At 45.1% G+C, this 21,848-nt stretch overlaps 1 protein-coding gene across 2 annotated transcripts; it reads right to left on the reverse strand.

Annotated features, from left to right (window-relative positions):
* Positions 1-808: 808 nt before the first annotated feature.
* On the reverse strand, positions 809-19,852 carry LOC121625505 (SLIT-ROBO Rho GTPase-activating protein 1-like). Of its 2 annotated transcripts, XM_041963605.1 has the most exons (23): positions 19,695-19,852; positions 18,768-18,822; positions 18,556-18,663; positions 15,611-15,673; positions 14,682-14,879; positions 13,754-13,882; positions 13,141-13,362; positions 12,654-12,755; positions 10,342-10,539; positions 9,851-9,935; positions 9,739-9,766; positions 9,571-9,604; positions 8,533-8,593; positions 8,182-8,259; positions 7,965-8,099; positions 6,897-7,002; positions 6,061-6,285; positions 5,226-5,305; positions 4,707-4,887; positions 3,218-3,349; positions 1,854-2,193; positions 1,134-1,270; positions 809-1,034 (listed from the first exon to the last, which is right to left on the reverse strand). In XM_041963605.1, the coding sequence occupies exons 1-23, from the start codon at positions 19,835-19,837 to the stop codon at positions 809-811; spliced, it is 3,066 nt and encodes a 1,021-aa protein (XP_041819539.1). In that variant the 5' UTR covers positions 19,838-19,852. The 2 variants fall into 2 exon arrangements, with proteins under 2 accessions (XP_041819539.1, XP_041819538.1); XM_041963604.1 differs by having other exon boundaries at positions 809-1,270; positions 3,209-3,349.
* Between the last annotated feature and the right edge of the window lie 1,996 nt (positions 19,853-21,848).

Here is a 21,848-nt window from a genome sequence, read left to right on the forward strand (position 1 = left end):
CCTCCGAAAACACAAGAAGGCTGTTAAAAAGTTTAGCGAGCGGCCGCAGCGGCTCACTGAACATTCAATAGATGGCCGAACAGTCGTTAAATACTGCAAACATTCATTAAATAGCTGGACGTTGGTTAAATAACGTGAGTTTGGTGTCACCGACGACCTCAAGAGGCGTTTCGTGGTTTGAGGTGCAAGTGAGCTTAGCAGCTGAACCGAGTGGAAACTAAGAAAATAAATGATAAGTCACGCAGACGTTGTTGAACCTCCGTTGCCCTCACTCTGCCGCGTCCTCGTCCTTCCAGCACATCCGGCCTCTCCTCACAGATGCAGCAGCCGATCGGGATAGTCTTTAAACAGCAGCCTTTTTGGTGGCGGGCCCCTCAGCTAGCGCGGGCCTATCTCACGACAGCACAGCCAACATTCACGTCACTGAAACTACACTTCACTGGAGCTGAACTACACTCCCCACGTCTCTCCGACTGTGGCCTCGCGTACAGGACAGGATGCTCGGCCCGTGTCTCTTCATCAGCACTTCTTTTAGCTAACCTTTGATAAATGCTTCAATACATGGAGAAAGGAAACTCCTACACACCAAGAGAGTACACACCAACCTGACAACACATAAATATCATGGCATATCATATCATAGGTCATGTCATATATGATAGTTTATTACTACATTAAATCCTTTTCTCTTTCCTACCGTTTCTACCCTCATGTTGATTATAAACATTAAGCAGTACCCTGATCTCCTCTTCTGGCCCATTTTTGGCCCGGGTCGGCCTGATTTGGCCTTTTATCGGCCTGGTTTGGCTCACATGGTGCAGGATTTGTCCAGCGGTGGGGGCAGAGGCGGGGTGCTGCTCTTGGGTGGGACCATAGGTTTGGGCCTAAGGGCTGGGGGCCGCAGAGGAGCCCCGATGCGTGCGGCCGCCACGGGCTTGAAGGAGCCCAGGGTGTCGGGGGAAGGGTTGGCCGGTCTGGGAGGCCCAGGCGGAGGTCCGGGGAGCGGGCTGATGGGGCTCAGAGGACTGAGGGGGCTCGGGGTGCCGGGTGTGCCGGGAGTCCCGGGGGTCCCGGGAGTCCCGGGGGTTCCCGGTGTGCCTGGTGTGCTGGGGGTGCTGTGGGGGCTGGGAGACTCGGAGGAGCAGGTGGCGATGGGGCCGTTCTTCACCTGCTCGAGAGTGTCCAGCACCACGTCGGGAGCCGGCCGGCAGCCCTGCCGCTCCAACTGCCTCAACTCCCCCAGAGCCACGGTCACCGTCTCCTCGATGTCCTGCAGGAGCAATAAAGAGCAGGAGTCCATGAGGAGAGCAAAGGGAGGACATGTTCACTTTAACGCAGCCTCTCTGGAAAAACGCAACTTCAAACCTGCAGTAATGGACTCATTTGGCCACTTGGGGGCAGCGGAAACAAACTGTGAACGCTGACATGTCACCATTAAAAGTGACAGTTGCGTATTTCCACGTCCAGCAGTCACAGAGAGACACGAGGGTTCCTGTGGAGTCGTATTTGCATCACCTGATGAACGTCAGTCCAGTATTCTCTCTCTGTTCGCTCTGCTTTTGGTCTCCTCCACCTCCAGAGGGAAATACCTGCTCTTTAGCTGCTAAATGCTGCACTGTGTTCTCTAACTCTGACTGTGTGCTGTTTGCTCTGAGAGGAGCTGCAGGTTCAGCTGATGATGCTCTGCAGGGTTAACGCGATGACTGACATCTGTCACATCATCATCTTATAGATCATTATTATAAAAATATTGATTATAGCTGCTCCATCAAGGCATCAAGCTAAAATGTGAAGATCTGCTCTTCTGTAAAAAAAAGTGTGTCGTCTGTATATGTGTGCAGGTGAGTGCGTACCTGTGCCAGTGTGTCGGGGTCCAGCGCTCTGGACCGATGCGAGTCACTGAAGCCGTGCTGCCCGCTGCTCGAGCGCCGGATGGGCGTGTCCTCCGGCCTCCGCAGCGAGTCATGTCTGCTCACCGTCATGGTCACGGCGGCCGAGCGGCGGCGGCGCTCTGGGCTGTCGAGGGGCGGAGTCAAGCCTTGCCCCCTCCCCAGCAGCAGCTCCCTGGGACTGAAGTGACCCGTCACAGGTGGGGAGCTCCGCTCCATCAACCCCCCGTTGCCGTGGCAGTGGCTGTCGTTGGAGCGACCGAGGGGGCGGCGGAATAACCCGTCGGTCCTCTTCCTCCTGTGGCTGTCAACAGGAAGCAAACACTGTGAGCTCAGGTGAACACTGACGCAGATGATGGGTCCGTCTGCGGAGAACAGAACTTAAGTACAACTTGGAAATACTTGAACTTTACTGCAGTATTTCAGTTCGATGCTACTTTCTACTTACACAACAGTTCAGAAGGAAATATTATACTTTTTACTACACTTCCTGTATGTAAGCTGTGGCAACTTGTTAACTTACGTATGAAGAAGTAAAAACACGATGAAATGATAAAACATAAATGACTTCAAACCAGCGATCACAGACCTTGTTGGTCTTTGAGTTTTGTCACATTTCAGACGTTTATGAGTTTTTAATCAGTTCCACCAAAGAAACGTTTCGCCTCCAAACTTCTCACAACGTTTCGAGGCCCGAAGAGATAAAACTCTAAAATCTCATAAAAGGCTCAAAGATCAGAGAAAAGTCTACAAACTGAAATCATATTTGTGAATCAGTTTGTTCATTTTTTCTTCTTTCCTCTCCCACTGATCATCTCGACCCCTCACATTTATCTGGCGGCCCTTTGGAGGGGCCAGACCCCTCGGTTGAGAACCGCTGTCCTAAACCAGCTACCTGTAAATAAAGTAGCTGAAAGAAGCTCCAGCTCTGACATCGACGCTTCAGGATCAATATGTGTAACTTTACGTTTGAATACTTTAAGTACATTTTGCTGATGATGCTAATAATACTACAATACAGAATGCAGGATTTTTACTTGTAATGGAGTATGATTACATTGTTGTACTGGTACTTTTACTTATGTAAAAGATGTGAGTACTTCTTCCACCCTGCTGGACACACGTCGTCCGTGGACCAGCTCACTTCACGTGGATTTCCATGTCAGACATGTGGTGAGACGCAGGCTGTCAGGACTGACTGAATAAAAGGTGTCTGCAGACGCGGCGTCACATGAGACGCTGTGATGACGGCAGGATGAAGAGCACAGGTGTTTTTAGAGGTGAGAGAAGAAGCTGGAAACCGAACAGAGCGTGTGTGCATCACAGACCTGTTGTAGGTCTCTGGTGGTCTGATGTCGGTGGGGGAGCTCAGCTCGCTCCTGGACCTCTTGTCGTCGGTGCTGCTGCTTCCTCCGTCGCTGTCCGCTTTCTGACTGAGCGCATCTGACATGGCGTCGGCCCTAAACACGCGACAGACAGCGCGCACGCTCCATCAGGACAAATCACCGTGGAAACAGGAGAGCTGAACTCACACAGCACACCAATCATCAATTAACGGATCAATAGCATGTGGTCAGTGACTCCCTCTGTCCAATAAGTCTGTTAATCAACAAGGCGTGCCGTCCAGCGAGCAACAAATCCTCCAGATCCATCAGCGCAGCCTGCCGATGGCTCAAAGAGGCCACTTATGTTAATGCTTTAAATCTGCTGAGCTGCATCGTCACAACACTGACACACACACACACGCACACAGACACGCACACAAAGATGTGTGGGTGTTAACATTACTTTACTATTCTAGACTTTAAGTTTGAGTTTCTAAAGGACAGGCTCAGTTTATCATTTGGAAAAGTGAAGGTAAACCAAAAACTAGGCAGAAAACTATTAATTTCAATATGTAGATTATAATAAAAACCTTTAAAAGTGAAACGCTTTAGTAACAGATACATTCTGACGTTGACGCAAACATGTATAAATACGTGCTGATCGTTTTATAATTATCTCTACCTCTTTATTTTATAGCCTATAACTTACATCTAACAGTAGCACGAAACATCAACCTAAACAGACAATAAAAAACTACAAAGCTGGAATTAATTAATTTATTAATTAACTAAAACATTTACAACAATCTAATCAAAACCTGCAATGAAAACTGACTAAAAGATAGGTCTGGTGACTTCATCGGCATATCTTAATAAACTGGTCCAAAAATATTTCACATTATTTAAAAAAAGATTTAAGGAAACAGTGCATTTGTTGGGGACTATTTTCAGCGGCGGATGAATCCACATTTTGTGCTCTTGTGTATGTGGGATTTGGTCTAAACAAAAGGTATTTATAGATTTCTCCCTCCAAACTGACCTAAATTCACTAAAACACTTGATTTTAAAAGCATTTTAATTATCTTTATGATCTGAATGTTTAAATTAATGATGTCGTTCTAGCTCACCTTCAGTTTTCCTCATTATGTTCTTGATAATGCACAATCTGTATTTCTCTAGAAACCAAAACACACAAGTCTAGAATACGGTAATAAAATCAATAGATCCTATACATCTACACAGTGTGTGTGTGTGTGTGTCTGAGTGTGTGTGAAAATGAATTTAATATTTATGTTGCATTGAGCTGTGTGGCAGAGAGGAATGAGATCTGTCAGGCGCTGCAGAGACAGAACACGTCAGAAATAATGGATTTTGTTGACGGTAAGAAAAAGGCTGAACAACTAGAATTAAAGACACACATTAAAGGTGTGTGTGTGTGTGTGTGTGTGTGCGCGTTTGTGTGTGTGCTGCTCATCTGCAGCCGTGCACTCGCCTGTCCTTCACCACGATGTACTGATGAGGCACCAGGCCGTGGTTGCCGTTGTGCCGCCCCTCCCACCAGTCATGTGACGCCCGCTGGAAGAGCTGCAGGGACGCTCCCTTCTTGAAGGAGAGCTCGCGGCCCGACCGGCCCACGTAGTCGAACCTCGCCACCGCCTCCACGGCCTCGCCCTCTGCCGGGGAGACGGAGAGAACAGAGGAGGAGGGGTGGAGATGAAGATAAGAGGCAGACGTGGAAACAGAGGTGAACCTGAACTTGTCAATCAGCTGTCTCTGCGCCTTTGTTCCGCCCACGGCTCGGCCAATCAGACAAGAGCATTAAAAAACCTTAAGGGCTTAAGTCTCTATTAATTCAGATGGAGGGAGGAGGGAGGGGCGGGTGGGGTGTGGAGAAGGGAGGGTGGAGGGTGAGATGTCTCCATGGCTGCTGTTGCCGTAGCAACATCTCTCCACCAGGACACAGAGGGATGGGAGTGTGGGCGATTGTGTGAAGGTCAGGGGTCGTGCGTACCCTCGTCGCTGGTCTGGGTCTCGGTGCCGCCGTCGGGCTCGGTCTCCTCCAACGCTCCCGGCTCGCTGAACGGACTCTCGCTGCGGGAGGAAGGGGAGAGGCGTCAGGCGCCGAAGCAGACAGACGCGCCGTCCATTCAGCATGGGAACAAAGGGAGGAGGACGCATGCACAGACGGAGACGAGGCTGCACGTCGGAGTGTGACGCCGTTTATGCTACAGTGCAGCCGCGGCAGAATGTCGAGAGTTCGGTTGATGGTTGGAAAAGAGGAACACACACTGGATGCAGAATCATCACTGATTTAATACCACAACCACAGAAAAAACCTGTTTCTGATGTCTTAAACATCAAAATCAACAGACACCTCTATTGACGGGCTTTTCAAAGTCCGACCCCACGGTTCCCATGATGCTTTGGAAGACGTAAACAGGAAGTGTATGGATTCAGTGGGTTATGCTGTGGGATACAGGTAGACTACTTGTTTATATTTTTTGGCCATTTACCGCCATGAAAAGTACGCCGAATCAGCTGTTAGCAGTTCCTGTTGGCAGCGCACTCACGGATGTCACTGGATTACTTTGATCCTGAGGAAAACTTGAAAACGTGATGATGCTGCGGCGCCTTTTTTCTATGATTTCAAAGCAGATTCATGGACTTTTATTTGTGACGAACATTGGATATAATGATATTGTCTGGAAGCGTTAGGAAGGTGGATCTCAGTGCAAAGTGGGAACCAGGGAACACTGAAGAACAGTAATAACACCAGGACATTATAATTAAATGAGTGCGATCAGCGACTAATGAATAAATGAAAGGTTTTACATGCTGAGTCTCACCAGTACTGGTCCCCGGTCATACACTTCTCATAAACCGGCCCGGGCAGCTCCTTGGTGTCTGGGAAGATGTTGTCGTGGTTCAGGATGACCGTTTTGATGACCTCATTCACGTGCGCCTGACAGGCCACCTGGTCCAGCGTGTCCGGCGTGGGCAGGAGGGTGGGGCCGAACACAATGGCCAGGTTCCCGGCATCCATCATGTTCTCATCGCTGTACTGGGAGAGGCTGCGGCGAAGCGAAACAGTTATACTTACACTTATATCCAACAAACTCAGAGCATTTCCTGCCTCATAGCTCATGTAATGCTCTAATTTGTGTCTGCCAATCAAAAAATGTGTCTTAATATAAAGTTATAATAATATAATAATGAAGTACTGCTGTTAAAATGCAGCGTTCACTAAACTTTCACACATTCAGGCTCTATTATTGTTTCTTGGGATGTTTCCACCAGTTAAATCCTGACGGAAACAGGAGTACTTTCACTCTCCTCTGCAGCGAAGCTCCTGGTTTAATAACGCTGATGCCGAGTGCTCTTCACGGGCCTGATAATAAACAGAGCGATACGTTCAGCTGGTAGATCACACCTGCACATCACACCTCTCCATCCCTCGCTGCTCTCAGTCTATATTTATTTGAGAGGCTGCAGAGATGAAATGTGCTCTGTTTTATCATCTCTGCATGCTTTAAGTGCGCACTCCTAACCTCTTCACTATAAGAGAGGTTTATCCTCGGCTTTAAAATCACGTGGGATGAGGGGAACAACTCTGGGAAAATGGAAAGAAATGGGTGATTATCATCAGCGGTAAGGGCCTGGCTTTGTGTAAGTGGATGCTCACTGGTTGAGGAAGGCGAACAGGTAACGCATCACCACCAGCGTCGCCCTCGGGACACCCAGCAGGATCTTGCGGATGCACTGCGCTCTCTCGTACATGTTCTCGATTCCTGCGGCAAGAAATAAACATCAGAGCAGCCATCGTCAGTCCCTGAGACCCGACGAGGCGTGACACGACGACGCGTCCGGAAAAAGACGCAGCAGAATTTCTGCTGTGGAGAAACAAAGAGACTGAGCGTGTGGGCTGAGGACGGGCTGAGACTCAGACTGTATTTCCACCTCAGGGAAAAGAAAACAGCACCAGAGTTCTGCAGAGAGGTGAGGTGAGTTTCAACAACTTCTCTACATTTCTCACTCAGACAACTTGAGCAGCTCTTTGTAAAACTATTAGCTAGCTAACTTTGACGTGGCCTCTGTTGCACCTGTAACCTCTTTATAGCACAACCAGGACTGTGATTTGGGGGCCGATTCTAATGTCAGCATTTGAGAATGTGGTATCATTTATGTTGTGTGTTGTTATTTTATGTGCTTTTGATAAGAATCCCTTTGTTTTTTGAAGAATTGTGACATATAGATATCCAGAAGAATCTCTGGTGGACAAACTGCTGATGGACATTGTTTCTATTTAATGTGTTAGCCATACAATTGATCTATTCCAGGCACTTTGGTGACATTAAAAGTATGCCGAATTAGCTATTAGCAGCTCATGTTTGCAGCGTACTCATGGATGTACACACATCTGTCACCGGATTGCTTTGATACTGAAGAAAACTTCAAAACGTGAAAATTCTCAGTGAAGTTTTGAATTGTCTTTTTTTCCATTATTTGTCCGCAGATTTATGGACTTTTATATATGATGGACATCAGAGATAAAGACAGACTTGAAAAATTTAAGCCATGCTGAATCTAAAAATGAATGAATCGAGTCGTCACTCACACCAAACTTCATGCCCTCACCTACTTCACGTGGACGAACAAATGTCGCATAACGAACGCGCCACAAACAGACAAATTCCTATTAAAGAACACATACACGACTGCACGGCTGCAGCGAACAGGCGGTGGTACTCACGGACGCAGGAGATGAGGTCATTGAACCTTTCCTTTGGAAACAGCGGGTTCTCCAAACCCCTGAAGTAGAGCTTCAGCACTCCAGCCACAGAGTTGATGTCATGGTTGCTCTCCTCGTCGATCAGCGGGTCATTACCTGGAAGACGGACAGAATGAGTCAACCGCATCCTGACCCCCCTGCAGCTGTCCGTCAGGCGACCGTCAGGTGACCTTCTCACCTCTCTCGAAGGAGTTCTTGATGTCGTTGACCTCCACCTGTGATCCTGACACCCGGAATATGCCTTGATGCTGGAGACCTGTTGGGAACAGAAGGGTATTTGTCTGTTCTGGACACATTCCATTCAGATTAGATTCAGATGTTGATCATCGCTATTAATCAACAGTCACAAGGTTTTCAGCGATTCTTTGGGATTCACCAGGTTAGACCTTTTAAGACCCTTTTGAGACCACATAGACCTGCAGATCTCCTGGGTTTTGCAACATATCCGTGGAGCATTTGGTGAAACCAGCACGGCACATATTCCTCATCAGCTGATCATCAGCCGATCAAGCCTGATGTTGAAACTCACCGTGCAGGTTGATGAAGCGGATGCAGCTCTCCACAAGCAAAGGTATGGCTTTGGTTGAATCCTGCGGACACAGTCATCGAGTAACAGTCAGCGTACTTATGGACTCGTGTCACATTGAGTCAGCATCATTTCCAGCAGCCTCAGACTGCCGCTGACAATCTTTTGTCATAAATAAAATGATTCTGGACTGATTTTTTAAATATTTCTTCTTAACATTAACAGATTTCAGGGAGAGACAAGAACCAAAAAAGTCCATCTGTCAATACTTCCTGACTTCCCAGGCCCAACAGTTCCTACTGAAAGTTTAAATATTAAAAAACTGCTCAAATATTTAGTTTGATTTTCAGAAAAAGCTCAATAATTTCCAGCCGGCCGCTGTTGTTGAATCTACCTTTCTCAGCTCAACAAGTCAAAAAGTAAACAAATAAATAAACTGAATGCTTTTTCCTGGATTTACATTTACATATAATTATGTAAATTTAATTTTCATATAATGCTTCCCAAATTGATGGCAGCATAATTAATCAAACAAACTGAAATGCTGTGTAAATTGCTTTATTGTTCTAACACTAACTCAACTAAACCACATTTTATATTTTTCACATTTATTTTTTGTTGACCTCATGATGTCATACTTTCAGACAGATAATTCCTGTAAGCACATCTTCAAGAAAAAGATTAATATTTGATCATTTGTAGCATCTTTTAGAATAACACTGAAAGGAAAACATTTTTTTTTCCATCTGTGTGATTTTTGCAGCCCTGAGTAGAGTCTGCAGGCCCCCTCTTAGGTTGCAGCTACAATCCCGTCCATAAGAGGATCAGGCAGTAGCCTGTATGCAGCCTGACAAGCAAAACCCAGGGCACAATAAATGAGAAAGCACTCATGGTTGCATGTTAAACTCGTTGCTCTGAGGGCAGGGCGATAACTGAAGGTGGCTCAGATTAATTTTTACCAGCTCCTGCTTCCTCTCATTTCAATTTCAGGAACTCTGAACGATAAAAGTGAGAAACAACCTGAAAGACGTGAAACTCTACCTGGTGCTTGCTATGGGAGTTCTTCCGCCCACGACTGTAATGAGCAGAGAGAGGAGAGCGTAAGAAGAGAGTCTCAGTTTCGCAGAGCACAAACTGAAGTGGTGCGGAGGGAAGTAACACTTATTATTAACGTGAAGAGAAAATATGCACCGAGACATGAAATCATACCTGGTAGTCAGCAGTTCAGCTTTATACCCTGTAAGAAATAAGACAGGGAGTAACGATTACTGGCTGTACTCTAAAACATAAGACAGCGAGAGGCAGTTTCTGTGTCTCTTACCCTCGGCTAAGGCTTTCTTCAGAATGTCATGTTTGGCCTGGAGTTTGGAAATTAGATTACTCCCCTCCAGATACTCGCGGAATTTCTGAGGATCGAAAAACAACAAAAATATTTAATATAATAAAAGTTCAGTTCAGTGTTTCTCCAACAGAGGGCGGACATGAGGCGCCCCACCGGCCACACAACTGAATGCAAAGTCAGCAAGCTTAAAAAATAATTAATAAATATTTAAGAAGAGAATTAATTGCTACTTCATTAGCATCTTGTAAATCTTGCTGACCTCTACTGGTTTAACTTCACACCTGGCTGCAGTGATGTGCAGGTGTGATCTGGCTGCAGTGATGTGCAGGTGTGATCCAGGACCCTGTGACATCACTGGTGGGTGTGGTTACAGGTACAAAAGACCACACCCACCAGTGATTCTGGGTGTGGTCGGTGTGAAACAGGACTACGTTGCTGTTGGTGAACATTACGCTGTGCCGTTCTCTCACAGTGAAGTAGAAGAGCTCCGTCTCCTGCTGATTGGCTCGTCTCTTGGCCAGACTCGGTTTGTTCAAGTAGCCGTCCGACACGCTGGACTTCACCGACTCGGAGGACGGGCTGTGGGTGAAGCTCTGGGAGACGTCGTAGTCGTCCAGCACCGTCATGTCCTGCAGGGTGGTCAGAGTCGCGCCCCAGGTCTTTTTCACCTGGAGGGGGACAGAAAACGTGGACACTGAGAACGGAATGGGTTCTGCTCCAGAGGTGAGAAAACCTCGCTGAAAATAACATTTATAACAACTCTAATAGATAAAAACCAGGCGTGGAATAAAGCTTTTCTGAACACTACGTCATATCATGTTATGTTTTTTGGACAAACACCATTTCCCATAAGCCCAAGACCTTTGCAGACTAAACACAACAGCTCGACAGAAGGGGTGAATCCATGAGTGATTCGATTCAGAATCAGAATTGGCTGGTGTGACAGACACAAACCATCACAGCATGTGCATCCTGCACAAGGTCAATCCCAAATGTCGGGACTGTTTTCCTGCTCTGAGGCACCTGATAACTGCAGTCCAGAGCTGCATGTGAATCCTGTTTCCACCTTAAATCCAGATTCATGCTCTGTGTGACAGGACGACTGCGTAGGCTAACATGAGCTCGTGACTGAACACCTCAATAAATGTCATCTCTGCACAACACTTCACGGATCAGAGGTCATGAATGAGTGATTCGGGGTGGGGTTGCATTTTCCATAACGTCTGGATAAGCGTTCAAGCACAACCTGCTCTGTTTGTGTATGCAACGTATGCAAAGCGTGTTTGTATTTACAGCAAAGATAATGGCTGTAAAAGTGTTTGTATTTGTACATGATAATCAGGGCGTGCTTGTGTGCGTGTGTGTGTGTGTATTTGTAAGCTGCTGAGACGTGCAGACGCAGCTCATTAATCCAGACTCCTTCAGCATTTTTATGCCCTTCAGGGTGAGTTAACAGCTGCCCTCTGTGCACACAACACTCCAGTCGGCTCCACAGCAACAGCGAGGACGCCAGGACTGCAGCACCAAGTCGCTTTCAGGCGGCACAAGTTTATTTTTAGAGGCTACATCTGCTCCATCATCGGCCCATTAGAACAGCATACATTACCATAACTTTGTGCAAAGTTCGCAACTGTCAGAAAAACATTTTAACTTGTAATCAGTGAGGTTTTTGGCAGCTGTAGCGGAGTCTATGTGTTGGTTCAACACTCAGGGCCAGAGTGAAATATCTCAACAACTATTGGACAAACTGGCAGGAACGTTGGTCCCGACATTAACAGTCTCCGGGGGATGAATAAAAATAACTGTGGTGACTGTTCATGTAGCTTACAGTTAGACATTACATTAAAAATCGGCTGCGTTTGAACTTATGAGTAGCAGGTGTAACCCACTGCAGGTGTGCAACGATCCACATTAACATACAAGAAGTGCAAGAAGACTGTAAGAGCAAGAAAACAGGCTTATTTCTCCACCTCAAGCAGAAGCAAACAGTTAAGTACGAGGAGAGCTCAACAGCTAATGTGAGTTCTACACAAAGCAGACAAGCTACATTAGCTTAGCACAGCGTCGCCGGATCTTTGGCAAGTTTTGCTTTGGATTTTTTCATATCATCAAGAATATCACTGCTGCAGAAATATCCTGGCATACTGTGCTAACATGCTAAATGCTACACAATAGTTTAATTAAAGTTAAATTGCATAGTACTCCCAGAACCAGTGTTACAAAGTGCTTTCCACAGAACAATGAAAACAAAGGTACAGAAACAATAAACAAAGAAACCGGCAAGATCAAAATCTCAAATGTGCATATATATAAAACATTAGCTAAATGCTATTATTAGCATGCTAACATGTGCCCAAAGACAATGCTGACATATTGATGTTTAGCAGGTATATTGTTTACCATGCTCACTGTCTTAACGTGCTAACACATCATAATAATTATCAACAAAACAACAAAACAAGTGAAAAGAGCCGCTAATGTTAGCCAGAACCTCCGATATTGTAGCATCCAGATTGTAGACAGAGGACGTAATGGTCTGAACTGGTCTGAACGGGGCTTTGTCTTTATGTAACCTGTGATTTCACAGAAAAACGCTAACCGCTGGGTTAGCTTACTAGCATTGTAGGTTGTAAGCTAGCTAGCCAGTCGTGCTAATGCTCACAGCTCATGTTAGAGCAGACAAACACACTGTTGCTCCTGTGTTTTTGGTGAACATGGTTTCTATGTCAGCGATAGTTAATGCAGTGAATTTGGAGATCTGGTGGGAGTTTGTGTGTCTGACCTCCTCATTCTCTATCTTCAGAGACGCCAGGCGGGTCTGGAGCTGCGTGAGGCGCAAGGTGAGCTCAGCCTGGACCTGCGGCTGGGAGGCAATCTGGGTCACCTGACAGGAAGTGGAACAAGAACAGGACAATCAGGAAGTCACACTCCAGAGAGACCAAAACTCAAATGTGTGCTCATGTCGACCTGGTGGAGCTTAATCCACTTTAATTCTAGTGTCAGGATTCCTGTCAGTGACTATTCAACGACTTCTTAATACCAATCTCATATTTTAAGAATGCCAGTATTCAAAAACGCTTTTCCTGCTCTGCACAGGAGAGTTACAGCTAGTTATTTCTTGATAAATATTTAAGAAATTAATTTAATATTTTCATATAAGTGTGTTTCTTTAAACATTTTTGTCAGAACATCTGCAAAAATAATCTCAACATGTGAGAGTTTTGAGTTGTTAAACCTCTTTCTGAATGAGAACTGGTTGATATACTGACTGCGTCGCCCATGTGGGCCTGGAAGCCGAAGCGCTGTGGGGGGCAGAAGGCAGTGGGGTAGAGGCCCAGCAGACGCTGCCTGTCGCGGGCGGGGTCCAGGCCCTCCACGGCGCCCTCCAGCACCTCCAGGCCCGCCCTCCTGGAGGCTTCGAGGCTCAGTTCGGCCGATAGGTAGGTCCTCAGAGCCCGGCTCAGACTGGAGTGGTACCCTAGGTCACAGCACTGAGACAAGGGAGAGGCAGATTCACAGAGCTGGAAGCAACAGGTACCACAAGTGTCTTTTCCCATCAAGAATTAGGCATAACTTTAAACTTTAAAATAACTTTATATAAAAATTCACCCCCATACAGTTGTCATGAACAGGACAATTAGCCTTTAGTGTTAATTAGTGGTCTGAGACCCTCCGTATTTCACCCACTGGCTGTAGTCTGTCATATAACTATGTATTTGGGCCTTCATCGATGCTCTGGGATCCACGTTTGTCATTGTTTACTTGTCTTAGCTCTGCCGCTCTCCCTTATGAGACATCACGTCCAATTTCTCTGTTACAAAATGAGTCCAGGAGTGACACCCCTCCAGTAAGGAACAGATTTGTGCACAAACGTATACTCACGTCTATGATATCGGGCAGGTCGTGGATGTAGTATTTAAACACGGAGGCGTTGGTGGCCTCCAGAGTCAACAGATACTCATTCCTGGCTTTAAGAGTCTTCAGTTTGTTCTCTGAGTACTTTGCCTTCCTCTGGTGGAGAAAGAAACACACATGAAAAGGTGAAAATGCTGGTTAGATTCAGAATCCATATTTCCACACTGAACCCGTCTCATGTATAATACTAAAGTGAGGAAGAGCAGAAGAGTCTGTCGTCTTCAGCAGCGACACATTTAATTACCCATCGGTGTCATTTCCACTCAGTCACATGTGATGCTGGAACTATTTTTATGTGAGATATATTTACATAATTTACACTTTTGCTTAAGAATGTAGCTGTAACATACACAGTCTGTGCAGTTAAAAATGCCATGATGTAAAGAGGCGCTAGTTCTCAACCTAACTTTACCGCTAAGTGTGAAATTTGACTTTTGCGTGAAAATGGAGGAACTGAAAAATGTTTCTGCTGCTCTGACAGATGGAAACATGCTAACACCAACATACAGGCCTATCTGAGAACCAGTATGACGACAGAGAACATTAAAACCATCCCTGTCAGGCTCATCAAATGGGCTCAGGTAGGTAATATCGGCCTCAGGTAGGTACTGGAATTCTCTTTTAAGCCACGTTCTTACATTGAATGTACGCCGAATTAGCTTTTAGCAGCTCCTGTTTGCAGTGTAGTCAAGGACATACACACGACTATCACTGGATTTCTCTGATTCTGAAGAAAACTTAAAAATGTGATGATTCTCAGGCAAGTTCTGAAGAGCCTTTGATTTCTGAGCAGCTTTACCGACGTCATTACTGTAAAACACGTTTCCTCTGTCCTCAGCTCCTCAGCAGGAAGGACTGAGAGGAAGCGACACATGGAAGGGAAACATGGATGCACCTTCTCTCTCATCTTCTCCATCTTGCGTGCGGCGTTGCGTCTCTGGTGGCGCTCTTCTATCCGCAGGCCGAACACAGGCTCCACCCCTCCGCCCGTCCCCGACACGCCCTTCACACGCCCCTCCTGACGCTCCGCCTCCCGCAGCTTGGTTTCCGCACTGATCGTCTCCACGTGGTACATGTGATATGTCTTCATCACCTAGGTAACGGCAGCCCACAAAAACACAGCCTCTGAACCAAACGGACGACAGAAACTGGAAGGCAACATCACACTTTGGCCACCGACTGTTTTTATTCCTCAAGGCTGTCGGGTCCACTCTGAACTGATTTCCAGTGTTTAGACGAGAAGCTTTTAAGGCGAGCACTCTGACTTCAAACGAACTGACATCTGACAGACAAAAGGCTTTTTTCTAAGCCTTCTCTAAGGCTTTTTACAGAGCTGAAAATGAAGAGGCAAAAAGCTGAATTCATGACAGCCCAGAGTAAAAACCTCTCTGAATGTGAGGCTGCAAGGACTCGTCACCGTCGGCCGCGGATGCTTTCTGAGCCTCTGTGATTTTTCTTTGGCCCGGTTTCTAATTCTTTCTTTACAAGCGAACAGCACGTTAACGATCTTTCACCACTTTGGTTCATGTTTTGTCTGCAGATATCAAAGCGTTTCACAGGTTTCATGACTTTCAGACCAAATACAAAGAAATCACAAAGCATGCAGGAACGTTTCCTTTGATTTCAGAACAAAGGCATCAAGTCATTACATCACTTCCTGTCTCGTCTCTGTGTTGTGTTTTCCTGAGTTTTTTTTTTTTTGTTTGGGTCATAACATGAATTTGGCTGAACGAGAACACTCGCAGCTCAGTGCACCAACAAATCTTTTACTTTTCAAAGACCCGCAGACGTCGCCTCCACTGACGAACGACTTGTTCCACTTACGGTATAAAGCTCGTTCAGAAGCTTCATGAGGTCTTCCTGAAGCTGAAAGATGATCTCCTTACTCTAAAAGGAGGAGAAGAAGAAGAGAGGAAATATCATCAGCACGAGGTCGATACAAACGTTTAATACATTTATCTCAATAATCTACTTCATGTCATTATTGAGGTATTTGACTTGACTTCAGTATTTCAATTTTATGCTGCATTAAACTTCTACTCAGCTTATTTCAGAGGGAAATATTATAAAATATGGTCTCATATGAGCTGGAAAAAGCTGCAGACAGAAAGCTCGTTTTCCCACGTTTTCCTCCCGACATTGAACCTTGTGCTCAGGTGCATTCATCTCAGTCAGCTGATGGAAACACACCTCATTCTCTTTCTACTTGTTGCAGCATGTCTACCATCCGTCTGTGTGTGCGATGAAAATTTTAGACATATTTACGGAAATCCGAAAAACGAAAATGCGAAAGCGTGATGTGCGATTCCATCCACGACCATGCCGCAGTTGGTGGCGCTAATTCTCCACTCAGGAGCCACTGAATGGCTAAAGATGGAGGCGTAATGAGATGACGTCATTAAAAAAGAGCTCCAGTCGAGCCTCAGACAGCGGAAACAGTGATGGAAATATGACATTTCTGTTGGTTTCATCCACATGTTTTCATGCAGAATGATCGCGGACCGCTCAAATAATCAGCCGATGGTGTGATCGTGGCGACGGGCCTGATGAACAGTGTGATTTTACAGCTTTTCCTCTGGACGCGACACTGAGACTGAACCAAAGGGTAATTCAGTTCATCCCTCTGAGCGACATCTTTCATACATTTTTATGACAAAAACTTTGATAGCAGCCACTTTAAGTAAAGGACCGGAGTGCTTCTCCCACAGCGTAGAGGAACATCCGTCAGAACGGCCGAACAGCAGCAGATAAATAAATGACCACACACAAACAAACGGACTGAGAAATGAAACAAGCTGAGCTCTGCTGGTTGCACTCAAACTGAATTTCTGTCTCATGCATTAAACAGCCCCTCCAGTTTGAAGGAGCTATGTGGCAGCGCAGCGCCGCATTAATATTACATTATGCTAAATGACTGTGGAATCCCGGGATGGATGAATCTCGTTCCCATAGCGCCCGCTGAGAAAAGATCAGCTGAGCCTGTCGCCATGGCCACGGGACTGTCAGCGTTGTCATGGCCACCGGCCGTCCGTCTCCCTCTGGTGTCCCTCTTCGGAAACAGAGTTTCTGGGAGGACTCCGGCGTGATGGAGGTCTTACTGCATATAGCTGCTGGCAGGCGCTGCACTTTAGTTAGCATGAATAAAAGACGAGCCGGCAGAGAGATTAATAATGAAGACGGCGAGCTAAAGTCGGAGGCGGCGAAGAGCGTGCGCGTGCGTGCACGTGTGTTTAATTTGTTAAACTCTGAGGCGGCCTAACAGACCTCAGGGGAGCGCCGACTTTACTTTTCATTAGAATCAACTCTGGTACTTAAAGAAGCCGTAAAAAATGAACAAGTCTCGAGGTCTGCAAATGAGGAAAACTCCCAGCGGTGGAAAGTACATCTACCCGAGCACAATACTGTGGTACTAGTATTTCCAGCAACTATCTACTTCTACTTCACTACATTTATTCAAGAGATGTAATTATTGAGATTACAAACAAAACATGTGATCAGTTTATAAAATATGACAGATTTTTACAGATTTAATTAAAACACCACATGAAGTAGTTCAAATAAACTTCAACAAAACTACAGGACCACTAACACAGTAGTACTAATGATCCACTACTATATTCGTATAACACTGACAGTCGCCACTGTGTATGAGGAGTACTTTTACTTTCGCTGCTAATACCTTTGTAATGAAATTTTGAAGAACTACTTGAAACAGAGTATTTTTATACTGTAGAATTTCTACTTTTAAGTTATTATTTGAACATTTATTTCATCACTGGTACTTCAGTACAATACAATACTACAATACTGAGGTAAAAAACTTCAGTATCTTATTTTTCTGCTACTTTATACTTCTACTCCACAACATTAATCTCATACCTGGAGTTACTTTCTGTTGCAGATTGAGATTTTACATTGGGATCACAAACATGACGCGTTTTTTAGTGCAAAAAAAAAATCTACTAGTTAAATCATTTTAGTCGCTAATTGATTAATTAAAGCAGAAAGAACATTCAAACCTGTTTTTAAAGCTAGACGATACAACAGCACTGTTTTGTTTTGTAGTTGTGTCGATAAAGTTTAACTCAAGTTGATTTAATATAAAAATGACAATACTCTTAAAGACTTTTTAGAACTCAGTCATATAATAAAACACCATCGGATCTGATCTGCCATGAATTCCTGCAGCAGTTTTGCAATTACATAATTAATGAAGTTATTTTTTTCTACACACGTGAAGAAAACTGCAGGATTTATTAGATTTTTCTTCTCTCCCTGTTGCGCAGCTGGTGTTCATGCTTCACTTCACAATCTATTACTGGTGACTGCGACAGATTTAAAGGCAGACACGGAGGGGAGAGAGCGAGCTGCGACTGGAACGTTTCTATAGATTTACGGGAAAAAGTTTACAGAGGTCCCATGATCTGCAGCGCCAGCGTCGGTTCGGCCAAAGAAGAAGAATGTGTGGCATAAAAAAGATAATATCCGGTTCTGCTGCATCGATTATGATCTTTTTTTTTTTTTTTTTAAATATCAACATTCATTTTTAGAAAAGGTTCAGTAATTTCCTCAAACAGCTGCTCACTGTAGTTTTTATCAGACTAACAGCAGGACTATTTTCAGCGGCGGATTAATCCACATTGGGTGCTGTAGTGAGTGTTTGTGGCAGCAGGACTGTGTGTGTGTGTGTGTGTGACTGAGGCAGAATAAGCTACACAGTGTGTGTTGATGGTGATGAAGGCTCAGAGGAGGGATGTGGATCAGCTCACCCTCTTCAGCAGGCGGGCAGAGTCCTCGCTGATGTGAGTGAGGCGGGTGATGACGTTGTTCAGGTAGAGGTCACTGAGCGTGGCGTGGTCCTTACTCTCCCTCCTCACCTGGAGAAGAGAGAGAGGCGGGTGGAGAGAGGAACACCTCTGATGTTTTCATGTTTCCTTTAATAAAAGAGCCTCGAGCACAAACACAAACACATTCAACCGACCTGGTTTAAGAGCAAGTACCAGCAGTTGACTGGAGAGAGCAGGTTCTGGTCCTTCCTGGGGGGAGAGGAGAAAACACACACCTGTCTGTTAACAGCTGGTCTGAAGAGAAGAAAACTAACGACAAACTACAACCTGACGCTAAAAAAGCTGTTCCTGAGCCCGAGTAGCCATAAACTCACAGAAAGTCCTCACCCGACTCCTCGGCTCACTTTAGCTCTACCGCGGCGTTTAGCATCTTTTAGCTCATTGTTTTGGTTTCACGGCACCTTCACTGTTGTGGTTTAGGCTCAGCAGGCAGCTTCTTACCCATTAGCATCAGACAAAGTTAGCAACTTAGAGCTTGTTCCCCTTAATGGCAAAAAAAAAAAAAATGTTGCTTTAAAGTGGAGATGAAATGATGAAATTTAACCCCTTTCTCCTTTCTTACATCAAAAATCCAATCATGTTTTCTTCCTGTAAAACAAAGCATGACGCGTGTTTACGAAGGCTTGAACCAGTTTCAACCAATAATATCATGACATCAATTGATCTTCAGCTTTTAGCGGCACAGAGCTAAGATTAACATGCTAGCTAGCTAACTACAGCACGATACGTCGGTGTGTCTTCGTACCGTTTCCTTAAAATACCGCGGCAACGGGTCCGCAGGTTTGTTACGATGCTCCCACTTCAACCTGCTGGTCCTGTTTCGTACGTCACCGTACGCCTTCATCTGGACTTTAAGTTTGTATTTGACTTGGAAAGCTGACGCTAGCTAGCCTAGCTTGCTAACGTTACAGATCATTCCCACTACATGCTAGTTTTTGCACGTTATTTCAAAATCTGCTGAGTCACTGTGTTCTTAAATTTGACCACACACATATACACATATACGCACGCACGCACGCACGCACACACGCACACACACACACACACACACACAGGCCTACTTGTATTGCTGATGGTCTTTCGTGCTGCGTGTTTTGGCCATGAACCTCTCTGCCAGCTTCTCCAGGTTTCTGGAATATTCTGTCTCGATCTCGGCCTTCTTCCTGAAGAAGTCCTGCAGGTCCTGAAGCAGCTGGACTCGCATCTCTGTCTGCTGCTCCAGACATCGCTGCTGCTCCACCAACTGGGCCCTCACATCTACACACACACACACACACACACACACACACACACACACAGATGGATGTCATTGTAAATTAGACACTTTGGCAATTTGTTTATCTGTGGCAGCAAAATAACTGGAAGACGTCTGGAGGCAGAATTGTGACATCCATTAATCTTTCGTTTTACCTCCACAAAGATGGCAGATCATCTCTCATTGCTTTCATGCAGCTCATTCATCCTGCAGTGAAAAACACGACCCTGGCCTCTACTTTGTGGCGGATGATTTTTGTGGAAAATGGTGTTGAGAATAGACGTTTCAGAACCACATCGATGCCACTTTCTCATCAACAAGAATACAGTAAATATTTGAAGCAAATGCAAAGCAACAACAGAATAATGCTGAAAATGTAAAACCATTTGAATTAATATCTGTCCAACCAAAAAAATAACATTTAATGTGTTTAAAGCCAGATCAAGGTAAATCAGTCTATATTTATCTATAAATGAAATGATTCTTACAGTATTCATAGCTGCTTTGGTTAATCTCAATCAGTCCTGTGTGTCTTCACTTTCATGTTTTATTCCTGAAATGCATCACGGTTTAAAGGTCCAGTGTGTGCGATTTAGTGGCACCTAGTGGCGAGGCCGCAGACTGCAACCAGCTGAATAGTCCTCGCCTCTCCTTTTCCAAGATTCAAGACTCAAGAATCCTTTATAGTGATTGAGCATGTCAACGAAATTTGCATTGCAACCCCCGTGTAGATAATAAGAAAGATAATAAAATAAAGGGAATAAAATAAACTAACACGAGGTTAATGAGTAAAAACAAACAAACAAAAACGTAAACACTGGAGCTACGAGCCGCTGCGTCTGCACACGCCGCCATCTTGGATCCAAGTGTGCAGGAGAACATATGGAAGCTGCGAAGCTCACGAAACACATGAAAGGCTCTTTGGTTTGTCCATTCTGGGCTACTGTAGCAACATGGTAGACTCCTCGGACAGCACCTGCTCCCTCTGTCGCTATAAAGCGCTCTTTCTAACATAACGAAAACACAACAATTCTTTATTTTCATGTGATTAAACACTAATTAAAACAGAATAAATATTATATTCCATTTCTGACAATAGATCCTCCTAAATATGACTAACTGGCCCTTTAAATGCTGCCGTAACACATTTTATAAGATAATGAGACCATTTATGACATGAGATCCAGTAGAGTTAAAACTGAAATAGTGTCGGATTGATGTGATCCAATAAATGACTTCTTCCATATTTTTTACGACTGATAATCAAATAAAAAGCCGCCATCTGCCTCCGGCTGCAGGTTTGTGATGCCGTGTGTTCACATCGTGCCGAGTGTGTTCATTAATCACCAAACCCTCTGATCCATATTCCACCTCACACATCCTGTTTGCACTTTGCTGCACAAACATGAACCAAAATAGCAGGTGAGCATGGCAACGCCCACACAGTCTGCGGCCCCGAGACACACCGCCTCGCACTCGTTGTTGCACTTGTGTGATTCAGAGAGGGCCGAAGACACTGCGCTGCTTTGAGCTAAATGCTAACATGCTGATGTTAAGCAGGTGTTAATCAGGCTCACCATCTTGGTTTAGCATGCTAGCATTCGCTACTTAGCACAGAAATACACAAAGTAAAGGTCTGTTTGAGCAATTTGGCCTCATGATGGCGCTCAAAAAAGTTAAACAGTCAGCAAAGTAGTTAAAATTATTTCTGAGGGGACCATGAATGCCTTTAGCTAATTTTTATGACAATCCATCCGACATTTGTTGAGACATTTCACTCAAAACCATATTGGTGACGCTAGAGGGAGAGTCAAAGGACCATCACTGCCAGTAGGTTTCATCCCCTGGAGAACATGAATGAACGGACCATGAACGGATATAGCAAGGCTAAAAGTCTATACATTTATTTAAAAAAAATGAAAATAAACAGTGAAAAATGTCCATCAACACTTCTCGAAGC

Source organism: Chelmon rostratus, chromosome 22 (genome assembly GCF_017976325.1).
Source record: "Chelmon rostratus isolate fCheRos1 chromosome 22, fCheRos1.pri, whole genome shotgun sequence".
In the NCBI taxonomy this organism is placed as follows: Eukaryota; Metazoa; Chordata; class Actinopteri; order Chaetodontiformes; family Chaetodontidae; genus Chelmon; species Chelmon rostratus.

Excerpts from the sequence above, each read along its gene's own strand:
- LOC121625505 (XM_041963604.1), bottom strand. The coding sequence starts at position 19,837 with ATGCGAGTCCAGCTGCTTCAGGACCTGCAGGACTTCTTCAGGAAGAAG. Across the intron at positions 10,540-12,653 it reads TGAAGATAGAGAATGAGGAG|GTGAAAAAGACCTGGGGCGC; the intron begins GTCAGACACACA and ends GTCCCCCTCCAG. Across the intron at positions 9,605-9,738 it reads GCTGAACTGCTGACTACCAG|TCGTGGGCGGAAGAACTCCC; the intron begins GTATGATTTCAT and ends TGCTCATTACAG.